Genomic DNA, 27,979 nt, shown 5'->3' on the forward strand with positions numbered 1-27,979 from the left:
CTAATAATTCTGACTTCAATTTACACTATTACATACACAAGTGTCATTAGAGACCCTATAAAGTTTTTATTAAAAAAATTAGGAAAACAAATCCTTTTATTTATGTTTAGTGAAAATATTGTGGAAGACAATAAGACTTTTAAGACTTACTACTTTCTACTTCAAATTTTCACATTTAATTAAATTTGCTACCTGCCTTTTCTTTCAATTAATTTACTTGCAGTCTCTAAGTGAATATCTGCTTTTTTCCGTTTACAGGTCATGCAGTGGGACTTTTCCCAGCCATTGGAGCGTGTTAAAGGAGTGTGTTTAGTGTTTATTTGAGGAATGTTTTTTCACTGTCTTAATCTCTATTTGATCTGGACGCTCTTCCTGCCATTGTTGCTTCATGTCCCCACCGTCTCCTATCTTCCCGTCCCTGAAACCCTCTCCTTGCTGAGGAAACATGGATGCAGATACAGGATACACACATTCATTAGGGCTGATTGGGGTGATTTTAACTGGGTAAGTGGGTAAAAGCTCAAACACACAGACATGCAAACACTGACCATGATATGAGAAAAGAAGACGCAGTAGTTGATAACAGTTTCCTTTCAGAAGTGTGTCTGGATAGTCTGAACGTCTGTCTTCCCACTGTTTTTAGACTTTAAGGAAAGGAACAACAGGCGAAAATGGAGGCACTGCACCGTAAAAGCAATTAGTTGACTTAACTTAAAATTGAGTAAAACAGCTAAATTATTACGCAATTAAACCATTTGCATAACTATAAAAAATAAGTCAACTTAACAACTCATGGTAGTGGGTTTACTCACTTTTTAAAGTAAAGTCTAATTGTTGCATTCAAGGCAATAGGTTTTCTCACTTTTTTAAATAAAGGAACGAATCACTTTTTACAGTGATGGTCAGTTTGGAGATTTGGGGCTAGTTTGGGTTTCATAATGTGTTTATTTCAGATTAGACAATGAGAACATACCAAAATAGACTTTTAAGTAATTTATATATCACTTATTTTATTGCACTTTACTGTATCTATAGATAAAGTGTAAGTTGTGATCCATTTTGTTTCTCAAAATGTTCACTTCAGTCAGAAATCTTTATTTTACCATTATACAGGGAGGGCCATTTATATGGATACACCTTAATAAAATGGGAATGGTTGGTGATATTAATGTCCTGTTTGTGGCACATTAGTATATGTGAGGGGACTTGTAAATAACTCATGAAAGAATAGAGTTACGTTAAAACCAAGCACACCATTGGTTATTTCTTGTGAAATTCCCAATAAGTTTATTAAGGTGTATCCATATAAATGGCCCACCCTGCACATTAAACTTTCTTTGGTCACAAGAACTAATGATAACAATAATTGCATCTCTCACAACATTTTATCACAACTTAAAATGTCTTCTCAGAATTTAGATTATATCACGCTCAAAAATACAGCTTATAAAATTGCAATTGCAATATAATATAACATAATCAGATTTTTGAGAAATAAACTGAAAACTGGGAAAATAATGGTCAGAATTGTGATATATAAACCCAGACTTGAATGTGAAAAATTTATAAAATATTATATTTTTACCTAATTTTTCTTATCCAAAATGCCTAGATAATAGATCTCTATATTTTCCAGTGGCCTATTGTTTTCTCTCTAATAATTTATATTAATAAACTTACTGCAACTAAATCTGACAGGAAAAAAGGAGGATCCACTTCCAGGATGAATATTCGTAGCTCTGTAATTGACTGCAAGTTTCCATCACTCATCTCAAAATCGATGTTTTTTTGTACCCTTTTGTTTTGTTCGGGTTGAAAACATTAACTGAATGAAACTGCTGTAAAAATGCATCAGATAAATATTTTTTTTTTTGCAGAAATCTTTTAAATCAAGCTCAGTCCTGATCAAAACTACTAAATTATTCAGAAAATTACTGGATTTTAACTCTTTAATTGCCAAGTTCACAAATTATGTGACTGATTTGGTGGGAAAAAAAACATTTTCAATATAAAAATTGTGGACTGGAATTTTCTTTTATCTTTTATCTAAGTCTTAGACATGTGAATGATTAGTAACAGCAATGGCTCTGATGCATTGTTAGATTTTCATTTCCCCCCCCTAATTTACTGTTGGTGGCTGTTTTTGCCCCATTGACTTCCATTATAACCACATATGGGCATGGAAGGTGCATGAATACAGTCTTTGTTTTTGTTTACTCTATGTAGTTCTGAGAGTGGAGATGTATATTTTGATTTATGCAGACATATCAAGGTGTGCAAAGGTCACTCTGACCCCTTCCCCACAAGAAAAATCACCAACAATGCATGATTATGGTGTCATGGTTTTGCAATCAAAAAATGTGTTTATAATGGAAGTCAATGGGACAAAAACAGCCACAAACAGTAAATTTTAGGGAGAAAAAAATGAAAATCAATCTAAAACAATGCATCAAAGGCAATGTTGTTTCACATGTCCAAGACATAAAAGGTTAAAAAAATCCAGTCTGCAACTACTTTTTATATTGAAAATACGTCCTTTTGTGTGTATTTTTCACCAAATCAGTGACATCATTTATAAATTTGGCAATTAAAGAGTTAAAATCCTGTAATTTTCTAAGCAATTTAGTAGTTTTGATCAGGACTGAGGTTGATTAACAGATTTATATCTGTTATAGAAAATATTTATGATGCATTTTTACAGCAGTTTAATTTAGTGGATGTTTTCATCCATAACATAACAAAAGGGTAGTAAATTTGGTTTTAGTTTTTTTAATTCAAAGCATTTTCTCAAAATAGGTGTCAAAATAAGATTTGTCACCAAAAATCATTCAGCTAGCTGAAACACAGAAAAATATGGCTAAATTAAGACACAAAAATCACCCTGCAGTGGGTGAAAACACCCCCAACAGTACATAAGGGTTCATTATCCATGTCACTCAAATCTACATCACAATCCAGAAGCAAAAATTCAATTCATTGCAACATCAGACTTTGTGGTGCAAAAAACAACATGAAAGTAATAACAATAATAATGCAAATGAATCAACTATCCCTTCAAACATGTTTTAAGGGCGTACTGTGTTTTTACACAAGACTTGACACACTTACTGTACTTCTAGTTTGTAAGTGAACATTGGGCACTAATAAGGCAATGATGTCATACATCTGTGAGACCATGTGTGTGTGCGCGAGCATATGTGTGTGTGTCCTGACAGTGAGTAGGATGGATGAGTAGACACTGATGTTGTGCACAATGGGTAGCCACTTAAGAGCACATTTTGTGGTAGATTGATTACAAAAGCATATGGCAAGCATGAGTGTGACTTTATTGGACAATGGTTTATTGTGTTCCAGCTGCTGTGCACTCCACCTTCATTATGTGGTCCATATATGGCATATGTGTGGAGGAACACGTGCAATATGATTTATGTTTTAGCTGAGTTACAATTTAGTTGAACATATGAGGAGCTGTTTACATGACAGCATTTCCATTAAGAAAATCAATTATATGATAACATTATTTTGGGATTTCCACTGAATGTTTTTCTTTTTAAAACATGGTTATCATCATAATGTTAACTAGGTTTTGAAAATGAATGTTTGTGCTTTACATGTTTAGTTTATATGCAAGAGTATATACTTGACAACTATTTGGCCTTTTTAGAAATTCATATAGACTGGGATTGTGTTGACATTGTTGCTGTCTGTAAACAAAACTTATTGAATGTAAAGAAAAATCCTTAGTACATTGATGTTGAGTCAAGTAGCCAAAAAATGGCTTCTTGTTGCTTGCTTGCCTGTAGTACGTTACATTAGCTAGCTCATATTAATGACATAAGTTATTAATGAAATAAAGAATACACAAGTATATTTAACCAACTGAATTAGCTGTTGAAACTAAAAAGTGTTTACTTGTCTGTATACATTTGCATGTTTTTTTTTACTTTTAAAAGTGCATTTATGGTTTTATTTGGTTATAAATTCTAAAAATGACTGTTTGTCAATTTAAAGGGTTTTACAGTGTTTTAAGCTATCAAATATAAAGATTTTATTCAAAGACCCCATGGTTGCCAGGTTTTCACAACAAAACTAGCTCAATGGCAAGTCAAAACCAGCCCAAAACTAGCTAGCTCAATGGCCAATCAGAACTAGTTCAATGGCCAGTCAAAAGTAGTTCAAAAATAGCTAAATGGCCCTTTGAACAAGCCCAATGCCCATCAAAAACTAGCCCAATGGCCTGTGAAAACTTGCCCAATGGCCAGTCACAACTAGCCCAAGGGCAAGTCAGTACTAATCCAATGGCATTTCAGTACTAGCCCAATGTCCAGTCAAAACTAGCCCAAAACTAGCTCAATGGCTAGTCAAAACTAGCCCAATTGAAAGTCAGTACTAGCCCAACAGCCAGTCAGTACTAGCCCAATGGTCAGTCAAAACTGGCCCAATGACAAAGTCAGTACTAACCCATTGGCCCGACAAAACTATCCTTAGACTAGCTGAATGGCCAGTCAAAACAAGTCCAATGACCGGTCAGTACTAGCCCAATGGCACACTCAAAACTAGCCCAACAGCAAATTAGTACTAGCCCAATGACCAGTCAAAACTATTCCAAATGGCCATTCAAAACTAGCCCAATGGCAAGTCAGTACTAGTCCAATGCCCACTCAAAACTAGCCCAATGGCAAGTCAGTACTAGCCCAATGGCAAGTCAGTACTAGCTCAATTGCCAGTCAGTACTAGCCCAATGGCCAGTCAAAACTAGCCCAATGGCCACTCAAATCTAGCCCAATGACCACTCAAATCTAGCCCAATGGCCACTCAAAACTAGCCCAATGGCAAGTCAGCACTAGCCCAATGGCCCCCCAAAACTAGCCCAATGGCAAGTCAGTACTAGCTCGATGGCCACTCAAAACTAGCCCAATGGCAAGTCAGCACTAGCCCAATGGCCACCCAAAACTAGCCCAATGGCAAGTCAGTACTAGCCCAATGGCCACTCAAAACTAGCCCAATGGCAAGTCAGCACTAGTCCAATGGCCAGTCAAAACTTGCCCAATGGCAAGTCAGTACTAGCACAATGCCAGTCAAAACTAGCCCAAGGGCAAGTCAGTACCAGCCCTATGGTCAGTCAAAACTAGCCCAATGGCAAGTCAGTACCAGCCCCATGGTCAGTCAAAACTAGCCCAATGGCAAGTTGGTGACCAATCATTTTTATTCATGTCACAATTACTCTAAACTTAGATTAACTTGGAAATTTTTTCATTTAAAATTTTTTTCATGCAGGGTAAAACCAAGGTAGGTTTTTAAGAAACTTTATTTTGCCTTTGCAAAATTCTATATATAAACCACTAAAACTGTTCTGTTTTAGTTAGCCTACACAATGGTGTCCCATTACATGTTCAGGAAGAGCTTTATCAATAATCTGAAGACTCCCAGCAAAAAAAAAAAAAAAAAAAAAAAAAAAAAAAGAAGAAGTGTCCTCGAGTCTCAGAGGACCAACACAAACCGAGGCCACATCCTGACAGGCGCTTTCCTGTGATGACCCATAATTCACGTCTGCCATGATTGAGAGCAAAACCTGCCCGGCTTTGATTTATTCCCAGAGCGTCTTGGGAGCCATTGTGTCTAAATGAAGAGTATATGCTGTGGAAACTTGCGCCTCTGTTTGCTGTGTGCCCAAACTTGGTTGTGCTGGTGTTTACAATGCTATTTCAGGGCTCATGTGCAGGAAACACTGGCATTAGTGTGTATGGGTGTGTGTCCTGATAGAGGTAACAGGATGATCCTAATCAGATTAAACATCAATTTCTAAATTTGAATGCTATGTAATAATTAATTTTTTAAAAGTACAAATGCACACGTTGGTTTTAATTAAATTTTTTTAAAAATCATGCTTTTACTGTCTTTAATTTCCTGTTTTGTCATTTTTTAAACAATGTTTTTAATTTGTATCATTTTTGCATATTTTTTACATTTGTTTATTAAGTGCCTTGCTCACAAAGGCAACACATATTTATTTTAAAATAATATGAATAAATTATTAAATTAATAAACTAATAAATTAATTAATACCAAAAAGCAGTGTTTTTTGCTATTTAATTTAAATGTTTCATATTACATCATATTTTAACATGTAGATTATTGCTATGATTCAAGGCTGAATTTCCAGCATCGACACTTCAGTATTCTGCATTAGTCATTCAGAAATCTTTCTAATTTAATGATTTGCTGCCCAAATAACATTGACTTTCATCATCAATCTAGAAAACAGTCATGCGTTATATAATTTTATTAATACTATAGAATCTATAATCAGTGTTGCCAGATTAACCTGTAGCTGACTTTTTTTGAGCCCAAAAGCTGTCCAAAACCCACCCAAACACACAAAAAACTGTTCAAATATTAGAATACTTCATTTAATTTTTATTTGTTTAAATCGAAATTAACCTAGTTACTTTAACTGTCATAATTTTTAACCATACAGCAAGAAACACCAGCAGTCACAGAAACACAACATAACCGGATCACATCAAAACACTGTCCCCCCCCTCTCAATCACACCCTACACTTAATGTTGTGTAGATTACCCTACCTATTAGAGTATGCTTTGCTTTCGAAATGGGGTATAAATTCGTCCCATTTGGCATTTTAAATTCTTTTGAGCATAACTAGATCAATCAGACAACGCTTCTAAGTTTATTCATGCTGTCAATTGTGGAAAAAAAATTATCGATAACAGTGTCATGATAAACTGCTGTGAGTTTAACTGCAGGTGCAGCATGATACGTGTGCATGCGAAGGAGAGTCAGATTTGTCCAAGAGTCAGATTTTGATACAACTTTCAACTTAAGTATTAAAAGTTGATAAATCAATGTAGTGAAATTTTTAAATCTTTTAATTTTTTTTTAATTTTTAAGTCTTAAATGCTATTTTACAAGGTATTCCATTTTGTTATCATTTTTGATTATGCAATGTATGGTTGTATGCTAAAGTTTGCCTGAACTAAATCTGCGAACATCAGCATGCTGTGTAGTTTATGAAATCAATGAAATCCTGCTAAATCATGCTGCTTTGTTTACTGCAGCAACCAAGGCAACATCATTATTTCTGCAGTTCTATAGGCACCAACCTGCCGAATTAGCTAGATTTTGTAGATTTTTATTCAGTATATAAATAATGTTTTAGTTTTGGACTTATTTCTTACATTAATGTTTAGTAAATATACTGTAAGATAAAATCTTGACACTTTTTTCGGTTTAATAGTGGTTATAAGGTCTTAAAATGTATGAAAAGTGTCTTAAAAAAGGTCTTAAAAGGTATTGAATTTCACTCTATGATTCCTGTATGTACATTGTGCATATGAAATTTACTTTTCAAAATCGCCCAAATTGTCAACCCACCAATGCAATTTTTTACACGCACAATCAAATTTAAAACCTCTCAATCTGGCAACACTGACTATGATCATATTGTATTTGACCAAATACAATATAATTTAAGACACCCCAACTGAACAACTGTTAACATACATAAACCCCCACTGCATTTACGTATAGCCGTTAGTACTAGAAATGGTAAATAACTACACTCTGCATGCCCATTTGCCAAATTAGCCTCAAATTTAGCATAACAACAAAAGGATGAGGACATCCCTCCTGAAATTTTCCAGATATGTACATCAGAAGCATCCTTTCCTCTTCTCCAAACAATAGCCATCACAAAAGAGCAATAAAAGAGTAATTTCTCCGGTCAAATGACCCAAGTAGAGTCACCGCCCAAAAACACAATCCGGACATGTTTACATCAGTTCTGTAACTCAGGAGGACCTTTCTGTCATCATTCACTCTATGGCAAATTTGCTATTTGTATCAGTAGATTTGTACTCAAGAGTAAATTTGCAAATGTGTAGGTATTTTTTTCTCTCAAATAAAGCAACTCATTCACTCATGTTCTTTGTTACTGTTGCTCCAGTGAATATGGTGCAGAACAGTAACATAGTTGTGTTTGTGCTTGGAAAATAAAAGTAAGGGAAAACATTTTACATGCAAGCTACACATTCTAATCTGCAGATCTGCAAATGTTGTTTGTGACTTTTTGTTGAATGTTGTTTGTGACTTTGCATATTTGGATACAGGTGTGTGAATGTGTTTTGCACCATTTTCATTGTAGCAATAGCATCAAAGAACATGAGCGGATGAGTTTCTTTGTTTGTGATTAGTCCAATAGGATTTGTGGAAGGATTCGAAAAAGTGTAAATGTTGCATTGTCTGTGAATAAATCATATGTACAAAATTTACTGATATAAATTTGCTCTGTGAGTACAAATTTACTGATAGACATCTGTGACTATTCTTTACACCTACACACTTTTACAGCTGCTTGGTAGTTTTGCACCAGAAACACCATGTTGGAAACAGTTTTTTTTCCTACTATGAAAGTTAAAGGTTGTTGGTTTTACTTCAACACTACAATCCGAGTAAACAATGAGGAAATTGGGTGAACTATATCTTGAAGGTGAGACACAGCAGGTATTTTTCATTTAGTTTTACGATTTGCTAATTGTTATTTCAGTGTAAAAACTCCAAAACAACTATATTTTTAATAATATTTCATTAGTTTGTCTGTAGATTTTAATTATACACTCACTGACCACTTTATTAGGTACACCTTACCAGTACTAGGTTGGATCCCCTTTTGCCTTCAGAATTGCCTTAATCCTTTGTGGCATAGATTCAACAAGGTACTGCAAATATCCCTTAGAGATGTTGGTCCATATTGACATGACAGCATCACGCAGTTGTTCATCCATGCACATCCATGATGTGAATCTCCTGTTCCACCACAGCCCAAAGGTGCTCTATTGGATTGAGATCTGGTGACTGTGGAGGCCATTTGAGTATCGTGAACTCATTGTGCTGTTCAAGAAACCAGTCTGAGATGATTTGCGCTTTATGACATGATGCATTATCCTGTTGGAAGTAGCCATCCGAAGATGGGCACACTGTGGTCATATAGGGATGGACATGGTCGGTAACAATACTCAGGTAGGTTGTGGCATTGACACAATGCTCAATTGGTACTAACGGGCTCAAAGTGTGCCAAGAAAATATCCCCCACACCATTACACTGCCACCAGCAACCTGAATCGTTGATACAAGGCAGGATGGATCCATGCTTTCATGTTGTTGATGCCAAATTCTGACCCTACATCCAAATGTCTCAGCAAAAATTAATACTCATCAGAGCAGGCAACATTTTTTCAGTCTTTTATTGTCCAATTTTAGTGAGCCTGTGTGAATTGTAGCCTCAGTTTTCTGTTCTTAGCTGACAAGAGTATCACCCGGTGTGATCTTCTCCTGCTGTAGCCCATCCACCTCAAGGTTCGACGTGTTGTGTGCAGAGATGCTCTTCTGCATACCTCCGTTGTAACGAGTGCTAATTTGAGTTGCCTTTCTAACAGCTCAACAGAAAGGCCATTCTCCTCTGACATCAAGGCATTTGCACCCACAGAACCGCCGCTCACTGGATATTTTCTCTTTTTCAGACCATTCTCTGTAAACTCTAGAGATGGTTGTGGGTGAAAATCACAGTTTCTGAAACACTAACACCAGCCCCTCTGGCACCAACAACCATGCCACATTCAAAGTCACTAAAATCACCTCTTACTAATGAAATGTCAGTTTTATTTATATCTATATTCTCAAGGTTGTTTATGAAGGTTATGTTCTTACATACATTACGTTCCCTGAAAAAGGAGAAAAAAATAGCATTGACCCTGACTTCCAATGTTCAGATTTTTGTGCTTGAAAATGCACATTCAACATACAATGTCTCATTTGCATATGTAATTATAACATTAAAAAACACAAACAATAAAAAATGCAATTCTTAAATATCAATCGTCTGCATTGGGGCCTTGAAAAAAATGTTTTAACCTTTTTTTACCCTTTTCACCCAGAGTTTCTTGCTTTAAGAGGGTAAAAACCCAGACGCCACACGTTTGGCTGAACATCAATGCATATGGCTAATTTTAAAACAGGCTGTGATTAAATCAAAGCTTGATACTGAGTGCTAACTTCCTACACTTTCATGCGGCACATGCTATGATATAAAAGCAAAAGAGGAAACCAAGTCATGGAGACAAAAGACACTCGAGATCCGTGACACCACCGCTCTCTGGGGGCCGCAGATAAGAGAGAGCTAAGTAAACACAGACAATTACTAGCCGCTAACTGCTAACACCACTAGCAGCAGCGGCTTCCATGCGGATCCCATCTTTCAGCATATTTAATTGGGCTGGACAATGGTCTGTTCTGGCTGCTCAGTAAATCAGCACTACTAGAGAACATGTGGAAAGAAGGCCAGGCGTCTCGAAGCATCTAATGCAGAGGCTGAAACGTGTCGGTGTTGCGTCTAGCTGATTAGCATCCAATGTTTTCAACAGGTCGTTAAATACCAGCGTGCAGAGCAGCGGGGCAAATGCTTATCTAGATATTCAACACTCAGGAAACTCTCACCAGGCATAGATATAATGACCATAAATGAAGCCCCTTTAAGTAAAAAAAAATACAAAAGGCAGCAACTCCCTAAACTAGTGATATTGAGGAACTCCTGTGCTTGAAAAAGCTGTCAAAGTTATCACGCCAAAACACTTTCTTGTAGGCCGAAAATGTACAGAGATACTTTTCAAAACCTAAACAAAAGATGCCTTTCTAGTCACTACTTAGTAGTGGTGGGCAAAGCGAGGCTTCATGAAACTCTGAAACAGTCGAAACCAATGTGTCGAAGCTTCCAAACGTTTCGAAACCAGTCTCTACAGTGACACCTAGTGATCATTTTTATATATTGCTCTGGAACAGCCTCAGTAAATTGAGGTTTTAAACCCCACGTTGCAGAGTTGAGATTTCAAGTGATTTAGTGAAGTGGTAAGAGTTCCTGTTTAGCATGCAGAGATAATGTGTTCGAATCCAAGGTGATGCAGCTATAGATGTTAGTTTTTAGTTAGAATGTGTTTTGTTTTAACACTGGTCTGACATCCGTACGAAGACTTTGTGAATAAATGTGTTATATTTTGGTCATAAAAAAGTAACATTATTAAAATACATCAAGTCACAATTTCAGAATAGGCTATTTGTAGTCGGGATCTGAACTCGGGCCATTTGCAGCACAGTTACTCTGTGCACACTCAGCGTCCACTAGGTTACATGAGATATCATTTTTTACAACCCTGTCATACTTTCATTCATTTTCTTTTCGTCTTAGTCCCTTTATTAATCTGGGGTCGCCACAGCGGAATGAACCGCCAACTTAACCAGCATATGTTTTACACAGCGGATGCCCTTCCAGCTGCAATCCATCACTTGGGAAACATCCACACACACTCATTCACCCACACACACTCATACACTATGGTCAATTTTAGCATACCCTGTGCCACATGTCTTTGGACTGTGGGGGAAACCAGAGCACCCGGAGGAAACCCACACGAACACAGGGAGAACATGCAAACTGTACACAGAAATGCCAACTGACCCAGCCGAGGCTCGAACCAGTGACCTTCTTGCTGTGAGGCAAACGTGCTACCCAATTCATCAGATGAATGACTTCGAATCACTTTAGTCACGTGACCTGGTGTTTTGAAACACTTTAGTCACGTCATCAGGGTGTTTCAAATTACTTAGTCACATGACCTGGGTGTTTTGGATTGTGCTTCGGTGCAGTTTCAAAACACTTGTGCTTCGGGATCTCGACACTGTGCCGAAACGGCAGTTTCATGTCAGCCATCCCTACTACTTAGTAACTGTACATAAAAAAAAAAAAAAATTATAAAAAAGTTATAAAAAAAAATAAATATTCTATATATATTTTTTAAATTATATAAAAAAATTATATAACAATTTTTTAAATATTATTAAAAATAATATAACTGTTTTAATAATAATTTTCCATTTAAATTACATACTAATTTTATGCAACATAAGTACGCTAACTTTAACTCGTTAAACCCCAGTGCTGGGAAACACAGATACACTCTCTCAATCTCACACACACTCTTACACTACTAGCAGTTTAATTTTTCCAATCACCTATCCCATATGTCTTTGGACTGTGTGGGAAACCAGAGCACCCAGAGGAAACCCACTAAATATTATAATCTAAAATGTAAGTTAATCTTGTGATGGCAACGCTAATTATTAATAATGTATGTCAATGAAATTATCCATTAGAAACATAATCTGCTAAAAAAAAAAAATTTATTATTGATGTTGTACTATTTATTTGTAGACATTTGGAAACATTTGGATATCATGTAGCTGTTTTTAAGTTGAAAAACACTGTTTTCAGTTCATTGCTGTGCTCTCTTTCTGAAGTTAGCATGAAGTTTTAAATTAGGCATGTTTAACATCATATGATTTTTAATATAAAGAATCTTGTCTGAATTCTTCAAAATTGTTACTTTCTTCCATTTAGCTGCATTTGTATGGTTTTCAGTACAGCGTCAGTTCAAGCTGTTATTTTACTGTTATTTTTAATAAGATGTTTGCACAAGTGTTAATGTAAGATTAAATATTCGGTGGACACTGGACATGCTGAGTTAATTGCTAATCTAGAATAAATAAATAAAAGTGAAACCAAATATATAAAAACTAAAAAGAAAACTATTAGGGGCAACATGGTGGCTCAGTGGTTAACACTGTCACCTCACAGCAAGAAGGTTGCTGGTTCAAGTCCCAGCTGGGTCAATTGGCATTTCTGTGTGGAGTTTCCATGTTCTCCCCATGTTCGCATGGGTTTCCTCCGGTTTCCCCCACAGTCCAAACACATGTGGCATGATTGAATTTAATAAACTAAACTGGCCGTAGCGTATGTGTGCGAATGTGAGTGTATGGGTGTTTCCCAGTACTGGGTTGCAGCTGGAAGGGCATCCGCTGTGTAAAACATATGCTGGATAATTGGCAGTTCATTCCGCTGTGGCGACCCCTGATAAATACAGGGACTAAGCCAAAGGAAAATTAATGAATGAAGAAAACAATTAATGAAAAATGTAAACCAACAATGCAAAACTTTCTCAAACTCAAACTCATTAGAAAATGCCAAACAATAAAAAAAAATCTGCCCAAATTCTAGTAAAATACTGACAAATACAAACATTTAGATTACAAATTTAACACAAGGTTTAGGTTTGTCCATATATTACCTAAATTTGAGTTGAAGTTTACCCTGGATGTTCTGAAGAGCAACGTCTCACAGCAGCTTGAACATTTCTGAGCTCCTCAGAGAATCTGAATGTTTGACAGAGGACAGAAAGTGATCGATAAGCGTCTTCTGGGGTGTCCTGGGTCATGGCAGGACAACAGAAACAGGAAGAGGCTTTGAGTAACCTGGGATGTTTGGCAATATAATGAGCTTCCCGTCAGTCTCCAGGAAGACCATACGGATGTTGTCCACACTCTTGATCCTGCGATTTCCAAACCGTCCCAAGCTCATACTAATTGCATTTCCATGCAATTCAGGTTCTGACTAGAAACTTTAGCTGAAACTTATTTAAAACAAACATCCACACCTTCAATACGCTGGCAGGCTGAAGGAGGGTGTTCTTGTGACGGCTGGAAGGTGTGAACTCGTTCATTGTCCCGTCCCTGGTGCTCAGCAACTTGGTGTCAATGAGTCGGAAAGTCTTTTTAGAGTGGGTCAATGAAGCGCGGGTGGGGTGCCGTAAAAGACCCCTGAAGACCGCCACACCTTTACATGTGAAGAGGAAAAGATTACGCATTTACAAATGCCTATATGTGGTATCACTCGGCTTTTAAGATTTAGAATCAACAGGCAAATCAATTAAGCCTGTCATTGTTGGTGTGTTTCCACTTCAGCTTGTGTGTGATGTGATTGGGGATGCGGGTCGAAGTGTGTTATCGACACCTAAGAGACGCAGCTGTCACCTCGTGTGTGTAAGACTCACACATCAAACAGACTGCAGACCCTCCTCACACTCGGCTTATCAGGACAGTAAGATGGTGAGAGAAATGGCGGGAAATTCAAAATACAAAGTTTCACATTTATTAAATTTAATTTTATGCCAAGAACAAATGTTTTTGGATAATCACAAACTTTCTATCTTGGTCAAAGATGAGGAATCCAATTTGGTGTTCGCATCAAATTAAATTTCTAAACATGATTTAGTATTTTTTAAATGCAAGTAAAAACGTGTAAATCAAAGCTTTTGTGAAATTAAAATGTCAAAATTTTAATGAAATAATGTTTTGCTATCATTTAACGTAACCTAAAACTAAAGAACAATTTAAAAGTATTCTTATTCTGACATACTGTAAATAATTTAATTGTTGCTTTAAATATTAAAAGTTAAATCAAATTAACCTTATGACTCATTTTAACTTACGTTACACTAAACACTTAAAACAGGGATGTTATAGCTTTAAAATTTAAGCTAGAAACATGATTAATTTAGTTTAGTTAGTTATAATTAACATTAAAGCATATGATGTCATGGCATAACGGTAAGCATTCATACTATTTGCATTTAGTAAATGATTAATGATCCTTTACAGAAAAATCGGTAAAACATAGTAGTTTAAAAAGATATTTAAAAAAATAATAATGTAAAAATGAATAGTATTTTGAGATCACGTTGTGTTCCATAAAGAGAGCCGTTTAATATCTTAAAATAATTATTGGTGTACATAAGCATTATAGAATTTCTTGGGATATACACATGGTATTGTTAAACTAACTAACATTTTAGCAAGTGTCTTCTGTAAACAACCCCAAAATATATTAGATATTTTTATGAGAAAACAAATTGACCCATTTGTCAGTCAGACAATCGAATTACTTCTAAATCTAAAACAGAAAAAGGTTTTAGAAAATGGGATAGGGCCTATGTGATTTTATTTATTTAGGGTAGTAGACTGTTTGTTTTGATGTAGTCTAGCCTATTGATTAGCTACCCTTTGAACCACAGTTTGACTACAAGTACCACGATTAAACTAGTTAGTGTAGCAAAATCATTTTGGATTTGTGGTTACCATAGTAAACAAGAACCATGACTTTGTTTGGTATTGTTAACCATTATTTTCTGTGAGGGAACGCTGCGCACGTCTGCTTCTGCTTCACGCTGTGAACGCTAATTGTTTTTTCTTCTTTTGTCTTTAAGTCTCTCTTAATTGTTGTTGGTATCATACTTGGCCATTAGAAGCCTCTTTTATCGACCCTCCATTAACTGTGCATCTTGAAACTAACCGGTTTGAGCTCTCGCCGCGGTCAGTCGGTGTTTGCGTCTCTCTCTGTCGGCTGTTTATCAGTCCGTGGCGCGTCTCCTGTTTACCTTTTTTTGCTGCGGTTGATTGAATGGGTCTTTAGTCTTTCGGCTAGATGTGTCGTTGTTATCTGATTGTTTACTCCTTTTTGGAGAGTTTTTCTTCAACTTTGCTGTCATTTACAACATGTAATTAGTGTTCTCGTTGTCTGGTTTATGAAGTCTTTGAGTGTTGCCTAGTGTGCTCCCTAAATATACCGAGCTCCTAAGTATGTACTCAACTGTCTAGTAGGGCTATGTAATCTTCATAAAGATATTTTAAATTTATGGGTTTATTTTTGTTGTGTCCCAAATGACGCACATGTGTTATGTGGGCTACTACTTAACTGTCAAGAAATGTTATAAGGTTATTTTAGATGTGTGCCACACCTACATATTAAAGCTCTGTGACAGTTTAGTACATGAAATGTCCACCAGTCCACACTTCATTAAAAAAACTAAACGTGAGGCATGCATGTTAGTTTGATTAAAATTCCCAGGCATACACTAAATACAAATTGTCAGACTGTTAGAGTGATATTATTGGAAAAGATGTCTTAAAGCATCATCATCATTATATATTTACTCCTACATAACCAAGACTGCTAAAGCATAAAATGTTTTCCACTGAAAGCAAACATAGCTCTCCAGTACAAAATGCTAAATGCTGGGATGAATTCTTTTGATATGAACAATTTCAGATTTATATTTTTTTAAATATCTTCCTATCCTTTCTAGTTTTCTTACCTTTCAGCTGTATGGATCTTTTGTGGTTGTCATTTCTCACTGATATTACTGTCAGTAATGTTCACTCTTTCTCAAGATGTTCTTCAGGGCTCTGCTCTTGGACCTTTGCTTTTCATTCAATCATTCATTTTTTAATTTGTTCGGTCATTCATTCATTTATTTGTTTGGTCAAACATTCATTTATTTGTTCCATCATTCATTCATTAATTCATTCATTCATTTGTTCCAACATACATTCATTCATTCATTCGTTCATTTGTTCATTCATTTGTACGGTCATTCATTCATTCATTTGTTTGGTCATTCATTCATTTGTTCTGTCATACATTCATTCATTCATTTATTTGTTCGGTCAAACATTCATTCATGTGTTCCATCATTCATTCAATAATTCATTCATTCATTTGTTCCATCATACATTCATTTGTTCATTCATTCATTTGTTCAGTCATTCATTCATTCATTTGTTTGGTCATTCATTCATTTGTTCTGTCATACATTCATTCATTCATTTGTTCCATAATACATTCATTCATTTGTTCCATCATTCATTCATCCATTCATTCATTCGTTTGTTCCATCATACATTCATTACTTTGTTCAGTCATTCATTCATTTGTTCGATCATTTATTCATTTGTTTGGTCATTCATTCATTTGTTTAGTCATTCATTTATTCATTCTGTCATTCATTCATTCATTCGTTTGTTCAGTCATTCATTCATTTGTTCGGTCATTCATTCATTCATTCGTTTGGTCATTCATTTATTTGTTCTGTCATTCATTTATTCATTTGTTCAGTCATTCATTCATTCATTCATTTGTTCGGTCATACATTAATTTTTTCATGAATTTGGTCAATCATTCATTTGTTAGGTCATTCATTCATTCATTTGTTTGATCATTCATTCATTTGTTCGGTCATACATTCATTCAGTCATTCATTCATTTGTTCGGTCATACATTAATTCATTAGTTTATTTGTTCGGTCATTTATTCATTTGTTCGGTCATACACTCATTAATTTGTTTAGTCATTCATTCATTTATTCATTTGTTCATTTGTTCGGTCATACATTCATTCATTCTTTCATTTGTTTGGTCATTCAATCATTCATTAAATCATTCGTTCATTAATTAATTCATTTGTTCCTTCATTCATTCAAATTCAGCTATATAAACGTTTTATCAAAGGTTAAAAAAAAATCTGTAATAGCTGATGGTCGACAGCTGCTGCTTCATTAAGATTTAATTTGGTTGTAAAGTAAATAAGCACAATTGCTGTCTTCTGTCAGGAGGTCTGTGTGTTTTCTCAGTTGTCTAAAACATGCATTTACACTAAATAGCCATCTCTCTCTCTCTCTCTCTCTCTCTCTCTCTCTCACACAGATGCCCTGTACACATTTGTTCATATAAAGCAGTCCATTTGCAGTGCACATTGAGTCAGTTAACTTCTGAAAAACAGCCACTTATGATTGAGCCAAGGTCAGGCAGAGCGGATCAAAGATCTGAGCCGAATCCAGCTGCTCCGACCGCTCTGTCACTCCCTTTGTGTGTGTGCGTGCATGTGTGTGTGGTCTAACACTGCGCTTGCCATTCATCCCATGCAGGGTTTGTGCATGCAAATACCACATCAAACTCTGTCTATGGCAAGCCATTTCAGTATTTCATCTATAAGCAGTTCTAATGACTATTATTTTATCAATAGGTACTAGTACTTTTCATTAACTACTGGATCTTATTTATTAAATACTGGTTATTCATTTGATGCAAGTTATTTATTGGATACGAGTATATATTATATAGACATTGTTGATTGTTATTTCGTACTAGATCTTGATTAGATACTTGTACCTAATAAAGGTATTCTTTTGATTCTAGTACTTATTTTAATAGAAGCAAGCAATTATTCTTCTGTAACTATAACAATTTTCACATTTGCACTGGTTTATAATGAATTGGTACTAGTATCTAATAGATATAGTATCTACTGTAGGAAATAGTATCTCATGAATAAGTACCATCACTTCAAATGTTGGTACATAAGCACTATTAGCTAATAACTACTAGTACTTTACTGAAAATAAGCTATAAAAATAGGTACTTATAACATGAAAATAGATATTAGTGCATTATATATGTTACAAATAAAAACAGCTTGCCATACTCTGCCATGTGTGAAACCCACAGCTCCTAATAACCGTTCAGAGTCTCATCCTTTAACATTTAAACATCACTGCAGCATTTAGGCACGGATATGAGATGCTTTATTTTGGATGGAGGACACTTGAGACTCACCGAAATAAATTTAATTGCTGGGGAATAAACAGTTTGCCAGTTGTTGGACCCCCAGTTGCTTTGGCCAGGCATTTGCATATCTATCTGTACCATTTGTCCCATTATCATATCTATCCTGTTAGAATCCAGGGGAGAGAAATCCAGTGCCACCTGTGATGTGTATTTGGAGGAGGAGCGCATGATCTGGGATTTAGATGGAGATAACAGTATTATAGCAGTGCTCATTTCAATGAATTATGTTTTGAAATAAAGTGTAAAAAGTTTGACCGCTGCTCAGGATAACTCAAAAATGGAGAACATTTCACATTTTACTTTAGAATTCTCTCTCTCCCCTTACAAAATGTTTTTTCATTTGGTGAAATCTAGATTTTTCGTTGATTTTCAGTATTACAAAGCAATGGGAGATCTTTTGTTGATGCTATAAAGGGGTTTAAGGTCAAATTTGTGATGATAATTTAGAGTTTTTGCTGTATTAGTCCACAGAGATTTTGTTTGTAAAATTAAATTGCATAATTTATTTACTAATTGTAATAAAGGTGTGTTGAAAATTAAAAAATACCCCCCTCTCTCTACACACATACACAAATACATTTTTTTTGCATGACATTCCTGAAAAATAAAATGTATAAAAACTTATTTCTAAAAAAATATGTCATTGTTTTATTATTTTAAAAAAATATATATCTTCATTTAAATTACATGTAAAAAATATTTAAATTAATTAAAATGTTTTTAGATTAACCGGTTAACAACATATAAAACTATTCAAAACTGGTGGATAGAAAGCATGCAAGATTTGATCAGTTTTGTAAAAAAAAAAAAAGAGAGATTTTCTTTTTGTGAAAATGAATAAGTGAATAAATGAATGAATGAATGAATTAATTCATCAAACAAAACGTTACTATGAACTGGTGATTACTTAATTGACTGATTACTTATTTAATAAATAAACATGAAAAGAAATAAATTTAAAGAAAGAAAAGATTATAAAATATTTGTGTAAGTGGTAAATAAGTAAGTATGTATGTATTTATGAATGTATGTATGTATGTACTGGTGACCAGTGTTGGGGGTAAGGCATTACAAGTAACTTTTCTAAGTAACAAGTAAAGTAACCCATTACTTTAAAAAAGATAAGAATTAATATTTGAGTTACTTTTTAGTTTAATTAATTAGCTTTTTAAAAATTTAATTTGCTGAATTAAAATGAGTCAAAATTAATCTTGTAATGAGAGAATGTGCTCATTATTTTGAAAACATTAAAATTCAAAATACCCCTTTCTTTCTCTCTACACACTCACATACAAACACACACACACACACACACACACACACACGGACAAACAAACATTTTATTATTTTTGCATGACATTTCTGAAAAATATAATGTATAAAAACTTGTCATTGTTTTATTATTTTCTAAAGAATGCATCTTTATGTAAATTACATGGAAAATATTTAAATTAATTAAAATGTTTTAGATGAAAACCAACTAACAACATATAAAACTTTATTCAAAACTGGTGGGTAGCAAGTATGCAGGATTTGATCGTTTTTGTAAAGAAAAAAATAGATATTTCCTTTTTATGAAAATGAATGTGTATAAAGTGAATAAATGATTGAATGAATTCATTAATTAATCAAACAAAATGTTACTACACTGTAACTATATGTAAGATCAATTAGTCATGACACCATATGTTTTTACTTAATTCAAGTTAATCATGTTCCAACTTAATTTTTTAAAAATATAACATCCCTGTTTTATGCAAGTTTAATGTACTTTAAATTAAAATGAAATGTTAAGCAAGCAGTTTTAAGTCAGTTTAACATAATATAAGTTCAATGGACCCATAAGGTTAATGTGATTCAGCTTAAAAAATTAAGGGAACCAGGATTTTTTTTTAAAGCGTATGAATTGGTGATTATTTAATTAATTGATTATTTATTTAATAAATAAACATGGAAAAAAGACATTTAAAAAAGATAAGATTACAAACTATTTGTGTAGGTGGTAAATAAGTAAGTATGTAAGTATTTCTGAATGTATGTATGAACTGGTGACCAGTGTTGGGGTAATGCACTACAAGTGACACGAGACACGAGTTACGTAATAATATTACGTTTCTAAGTAACGAGTAAAGTAATGCATTAGTTTTTAAAAATAAGTAATATAATATTCAAGTTTTTTTTGAAAATGTAACGTGAGTTACTTTTTAGTTTAATTAATTAGCTTTTAAAAAGTAAATTGCTGAATTAAAATTTAAGTAGTCACAATGAATCATGCAGTCAATGATGTGTTTATTATTTTGAAAGCATCATGAAAAAGAAAAGGGGAGGGTCTCAATGCAGCGATTTTACATTCATTCATTCATTTTCTTTTCAGCTTAGTCCCTATATTAATCAGGGGTCGCCACATCGGACTGAAGCGCCAACTCATCCAGCATATGTTTTACACAGCGGATGCCCTTCCAGCTGCAACCCATAACTAAGAAACATCCTTACACACTCATTCATTCACACACACACACACACACACACACACACTGATGCACTATGGTCAGTTTTAGCATACCCAATTCACCTATACCACATGTCTTTGGACTTGTGGGGGAAACTGGAGCACCCGGAGGAAACCCACAAGAACACAGGGAGAACATGCAAATTCCACACAGAAATGCCAACTGATCCAGCCAAGGCTTAAACCAGCGACCTTCTCGCTGTGAGGCGAACGTGCTACCCACTGCGCCACCACATCGCCCCAATGATTTTATACAGGACAAAATAATACAAAAGTAGCAAAGACATTGCTTTAAACTTTCAATAATCTGTATATACTGCATGTTTAGCTCTGGAGTCAGGAAGTTCTACGAGAACATTATCTTAAAATATTTTGATGTGTTTTTTAAAAGGTAAATGATGGTGTAGGTTATAGAGTGTGTTGTTAATTGCAGAGCTCCTCTATTAAAAAAAGAAGAAAAAAAAACAAGTTCTGAAAGAGATCAAGCCTCAGCCAAAGTAATGCAAAAGTAACACAGAAGTAACATAACACATTACTTACCATAAAAAGTAACTAAGTAACAAAATTAGTTTCTTTTTTGGGGGGTAACTTAATATTGTAATGCATTACTTTCAAAAGTAACTTTCCCCAACACTGCTGGTGACTGGTGAAGATTTAAGAACTTTTGTAGAAAGAAGGTGTAGTGAGTTTCTGTCATGGGAAGCATATTGAAACTCCGTTTAACTGTACCTCAATTCAACCAAACAGAGCTTGTTTCTTATTTTAGAGGGAGTTTCAGAAGCAAACTCTAGCACATGTAAAAGCTGTCACAACATTTGAACAGTGCCTGTCCGGAGCCTATGCCTGTGTGTGTGAGTGTTTTGGGGTCAGGGAGGGATAGTTGTGTCTGTGTGTTTCTGGTCCTCGGCGCCACTGACGCCTCATCGCTGAGAGACGAGGAAGGGTGAGGAGTGAAAGCTACCGTCTGCTCCTTCACTCCAGACTCATGCACTGCTCACACAAACCACCCGGCTAACACACCCGTCTCCTCTACACCGAGATCTTCATTACAAATCAGTTACAAGAGGAGAAGATTACAGTCTAGCTTTCTGTTGCTTAACTTTCTGCCACTGACTGTACATTTAAGTCATCATTTTTAAAACTAGTACTGTTTATGCAATTTAGACTTGGTGCTGCCATAAGACAAGTTATACATTAAGTGTACTTTATAGTGAGACATGATAGGTGCTATCATTTATGCTATCATTTATTTAGAAATTATCTCACTTAATGTGTTTATTTTTTTATTTTTCAGTTCATTTTTTACAGTAATTGTCTAAAAAATTGACATGTTTCTTTACTAAACCATATGTCTGATGGAAAAAAACAAGCAATTATTATGAATAATTTCCAAATATGTATGAATCTTCAATTATGCATTATAATTTAAAAATAATTGTGATATAAAGCAGATTTGATAAAAAAATTACATGTTGATACTCATTTTGTTGCGAGTGAATAATACTTTTCCAGTGTTTATTATTTTTATAGTTACTGTCAATGAACTAATCAAACTAAAGTTTCTACCCTGAATTAAAAATAAAAGTTTGAGAAATTATGAGATATGGTAATTTAAGCTAACATAAAATGGCCATAAAAATCTAAATTATAAAAAAAAAATCAAAACTAAAACTAGAAATAGTAATGACAAAAATTGCATTTAAATAAATGCATAATAGATTAATATTTAAAGACAGTTTTTATTTTTAAAATAGTGATCATTGGGTTGCTTTGTGTGGAATTAATGTGTTTATTTATTTTGAGACAACAACCTTGGAATTTTAAATGAAACTTCAATAGCTGAAGTCGATATTTCTTGATCATTTATTTTCAGAGCATTATATTATAAGACACCAATTTCAGGTCAAAATATGCTATTGATTATTGTTTCATTATTATTGCTTGATTGATTATTTAACAATATGTCAGTTAATTTATTTCATAATGTTTCGGTATTTATTTATTTACTTTTGGCACAAAGACATGTTTCTCATTCTCGTGTTTACAGTCTATATTTAGACTATATCAGCCTATTTTATGAATGTAACCCCTCCCGCACTAAAACGCGGATGTTTTTGGTAAAATTAATACATTGTTATCTTTCAAGTAAACTGCGATATAAACTGAAAACTTGTCTAATGCACAAACAAGTTCTCTGACATGCCCTGTTGATGCAGAAGCTTTTTCGGATGAAGCTGTACATCTTGCTCGGGCAAGCCCGTGAGCGCAGAGCGCAGCAGCATTAGAAACGCATTGGTATGGAAATTAATCCCTAATAGAGAGTTGTTCACACATTGACATCCGTGCATTAAAATATCAATTTATCCGTATCTGGGAAAAACACAAGTCCTGGCATGTCACGGCAGATCGAGAGGTTTCCCATTCAATTTTAAACTTGGCAAAATATCAAATACAAACTTTAAAAACGAGAAAAAAGCGCATTTTATCATGTACGCGGTAGTATATATATAGATTACAAATAGTACATGTAGTTTAACTCGGAATAGATGTCGGCTACTGTATTTAAAAACTGCTCCATCCAGACATATCTCAGTTGCTTTTCTAGCATTACTTAGGGCAGTGATTTACAACTATTTCCGAGATCTGTTTTGCATTTGAATGCTGTTTTTCAGCAGACCCGCTCGTAAATATTTGTGTTTACATGTTATGTTTGTATTTGGTGCACTAATCCGCTGGGTTTTCCTCCGGAGCTGCAGTGTGGAGATGGACCGCGGCTGAGGGGAGTGGCCACCGGGCGGAGGGGTGGGGTCCGAAGTGAGGGGTGGGGAGTGAGAGAGCCTGAGGGTTTAAAAGCCAGTTTGTCCAGCTGGAAGGACATTCTGACCTGAACACATGACAAACAACTTCTCTGTGATCACTTCAAAGATTTTCTTGAAGGAATGAATGCCATGGACAACATGACTGCTGACTACAGCCCAGATTACTTCGACGATGCAGTGAACAGCTCGATGTGTGAATATGATGAGTGGGAACCATCATATTCTCTGATTCCCGTGCTCTACATGCTTATCTTCATCCTGGGACTCACTGGGAATGGTGTGGTCATCTTCACCGTGTGGCGGGCCCAGTCTAAGAGGAGAGCTGCGGACGTCTACATTGGAAACCTGGCTCTCGCTGACCTGACCTTTGTGGTGACCCTGCCCCTGTGGGCCGTCTACACTGCTCTGGGATACCACTGGCCCTTTGGCGTGGCGCTCTGCAAGATCAGCAGCTACGTGGTGCTGCTCAACATGTATGCCAGTGTTTTCTGCCTCACCTGCCTGAGCCTGGACCGCTATATGGCCATTGTGCACTCCCTGACCAGCACTCAGCTGCGGACCAGAGGGCACATGAGGGCCTCTCTGACAGCCATCTGGCTTCTCTCAGGAGTTCTTGCTGCACCCACACTGCTCTTCCGTACCACAGTGTACGACATCGAGACCAACCGCACCTCCTGCGCTATGGACTTCAACCTGGTGGTGAGCCAACCAGGCCAGGAGACCTTCTGGATCGCAGGCCTCAGCATCTCCTCCACAGCCCTGGGCTTTCTGATCCCTCTTCTGGCCATGATGGTGTGCTACGGATTCATCGGCTGCACCGTCACACGCCACTTCAACAGCCTGCGCAAAGAGGACCAGCGCAAGCGTCGCCTATTGAAGATCATTACCACACTGGTGGTGGTGTTCGCAGCATGCTGGATGCCCTTCCACGTGGTGAAGACCATGGATGCCCTCTCATACCTAAATCTGGCACCGGACTCCTGCACCTTCCTGAACCTCCTGCTTTTGGCACATCCCTACGCAACCTGCCTGGCGTACGTCAACAGCTGCCTCAACCCACTGCTCTACGCCTTCTTTGACCTCCGCTTCCGCTCCCAGTGCCTCTGCCTCCTAAATTTAAAAAAAGCCCTTCACGCAAGTCCCGCCAGCTCCCTTTCTTCACAGAAGACCGAGGCCCAGTCGCTGGCTACGAAGGTGTGAGGAGGAGGGCAGAAGGGTGACGCAGAATTGGGGTAACCAGTCAGCAATTACCCTCGAACTGTTACATCCTTCACAAGGACTCAAAGGTAATTCAGGTGTCGGGGATAAGCAGACTTTCCTTTTGTATCTGACTGTGGGAACTTGAGGATCTGTCCCGGGACTTGAAGTTGGTACTCTGCAAGTAAATATAAAGTTCTGAAGGACTATGCGCAGTCTGTTGTGGTGTCTCTGAGAGCACAAGCAGCTCCTGGAGCCACCTACGGAGAGCAGACTCCTTTCTGCGACAGCTGCGCTCCAGACGTGTGGGATGGAGCTGAGGAGACGAGCGAGGGCTTTTCTGCCGCCTTCCGCATCTCCACCTCTTGCGCCCCCAAAGTTTCCTCTGAGCTTCATAAACTCTCTTACTTGAAGCTTCAGGGTGGTGGGTGGTCCACGGAGGGTTCTGAGAGCAATTTATGGACAACTGTATTATTGCATTTAATCATGCTTCTTACTGTCTTGTTTTTTTTTTTTGGTTGCTTGTTTATTTTTTGTCCTTCAAGCACTTGTTCATGGGGCAGAGATAAGAACCCCGATGGCCAGTCTGTCTTATCTAAAGCTTCAAGACGGGAGGGAGGGATGGGTGCATTACTTGAGAAGAAGTGTTGCAGCTTGATTAAAGACTTTCAGGAGGGGGGCGGCGGGTGTTTTGAGGGAGACGAAAACATGGAGGGGGGTGAACTCAGACAGACAGATGGCCGTTGACAAATGTTGTCGGGGAAAAGGGACGCCCAATTAATAGGTGGCAGCTTCGACAGATGAAATACTGTGAGTGTGAGGTAATGAAATGTGTGCAGGCCAACTCTGATGAATTTTTTATTTTGACTTAACATTCTGGTGAAACTGCTGTATGATGGTGTTTTATGCAGTACTCTGTGAATAAAATGTCATTATGAATTTCTTGTTTGTGTGTCTGTTGTTAAAGCTCGTGGATCTGACTGGAATGTCAGTAACATTCCTTCATGTGCTGTTTTCCTGTTAACGCTGGGCCGAGGGCTAGTAGCTTTGTCCCTTATTGTCCTCAGTCAGTTCAAAATCAAAGCAAGTGACTGACAGGAAATGCATGTTTGAAGCTGGTTTCCTCGGGTTTCTTGTTTTGTACCACGTTACGTGCTTAAATCCAACACTAAGAAGCTCTTTTAAAAACAGACCGAATAAGATTATTAAAATATTATTTAAAAAATATGAACAACAGCTTACCATGTTATTTTATTTTTCTTGGAAATTGTATTTGCTTTTGGTTCAGTCAGCTGTATTAGTATAAAATATAATAAAATACATTATTAAATAACCACTTAATATAAAATGTACAATTAATTCTTTAGTTTAAGTAACAATTTTCACTAACATAGTGCTAATCACATGCTTATTATTATGATTTTGGCTGTTTATTAGTATTTTTAAAGAAATTCAGAGTTTCTGAGGCAAAATCATAGTTAATTGTTTATTAATAGTGAGAATTCATTATAATAATGTGTGACCAATAAAGACAATTTAACAATTTTTATGTGATAATAAAAAACAGTCTTCTGTGATAATTCATTGAGTATTTTAAATGTCCTGCTTCATGTTATTTTGGTATTTTGCCAAAAAAATTTCATAAACATCTAGTAATATCTTCTCTGCACATGGAGGGTCATCAGTCCCTAAACAGGCCTCTAATGATTAAGCCCCCTAATAAGCTTTAGTCAGGATATAATCATTGTCGGAGAGACTGTGCTAATCTGAGATAATTAGGGGCCTTAATGACTTTAGCATTGTCTAATATTTGTCCTTCATAATAGAGGCTGTAGTTATTATCAATAACATAAACAACATTTATTTACTTACAGGACCATTTGTATCGAAGTTGATATTTAGCCGCACCATATTGCTGCTGAGGTGAGTTGTTAGTGCAATGTTCAACCCCCAATCTGGAGGACCAGGGTATACACAAATACACCACACCACACAGAAATGGTTCTATATAGAACCAAAAATGGTTCTATCAAGCGCTTCATATATGGAACCCCAAAAAGGTTCTAAATAAAACCATTTTTAAGGGTTCATTAAATAGAACCCCAAATGGTTCTTTTAAGTTAGATGGTTCTATTTAGAACCATTTAAGGGTTCTTTATTTATTATTGAATTAATGTTATTTATTATTGAATAAAAAATAAAACCAATCCAGAAAATTCAAATTGTTTAAATTTATTCAATTTACTTCACAAAATAATTTGTCAAAAATGTTAATCATTAAGTATATATAAAATATAAGTTAAATGCTAATGTACAAACCTGCATGAAAAAAATCCCTTCATGCTGCATTAAGTTTTTGACCACAGCATTCATTTTATTAGGTTTTGGCTCAAAAAGCTTTGTCTCTGTGTTTTAGCTTATAATTATTTTATAATCTTTACTATATAATTATGTTAGGAATCAAAAATTATAGAACCATTTTAATCAAAAAGGTTCTTTGCACTCAAACAGTTCTAAATGGAACCATTTTTCCGTAAAAGGTTCTACTTGCCAAGTATAGAACCCCAAGGTTCTATATAGAACCTCAAGGAACCTTTTTTTAGAGGGCATAATTAAGCTTCAACTACATCATGTGTTTAGACTGTGGGGAAACCGTGCACCTGGATAAAACTCACATGAACACAGGGAGAACATACAAACTCTACACAGATATGCCAACTGACCCAGCTGGGGCTCAAACCAGTGACCTTCTTGCTGTGAGGCAACAGCGCTACCCACTGCGCCATCGTGTCACCATTATATGATACAAATAAGTTAAACTACAATGGTCACACAGTATGTTTTTAAACAACTCAAAAGAACATTTTATAAGAGTAATTTGTTCAGGAAGCAAAAGTCTTTTGTAATTAAAAGATTTTTTTTCATCATTGATTTGTTAATGGAAGTATATTGACATAAGGAGCAGTAATTGGTGTTTCATTGCGCTGTGGCAGCTCCTGATAAATCAAGGACTAAGCCGAAGGATAGTGAGTGATTGATTTGTTTAAAAGAATAATATTAGAGTTATTCTGAATTATTTATTTCGGAAATAA

General features: G+C 35.8%; 1 protein-coding gene across 1 annotated transcript; it reads left to right on the top strand.

Annotated features, from left to right (window-relative positions):
- Nucleotides 1-23,762: 23,762 nt before the first annotated feature.
- Nucleotides 23,763-25,826, top strand: aplnrb (apelin receptor b). The gene has a single exon (XM_056466358.1). It carries the CDS (start codon nt 23,811-23,813, stop codon nt 24,888-24,890), a length of 1,080 nt encoding a protein of 359 aa, XP_056322333.1. The 5' UTR covers nt 23,763-23,810; the 3' UTR covers nt 24,891-25,826.
- Nucleotides 25,827-27,979: the final 2,153 nt, after the last annotated feature.

The sequence above is a fragment of the Danio aesculapii genome, chromosome 10 (assembly GCF_903798145.1).
Source record: "Danio aesculapii chromosome 10, fDanAes4.1, whole genome shotgun sequence".
In the NCBI taxonomy this organism is placed as follows: domain Eukaryota; kingdom Metazoa; phylum Chordata; class Actinopteri; order Cypriniformes; family Danionidae; genus Danio; species Danio aesculapii.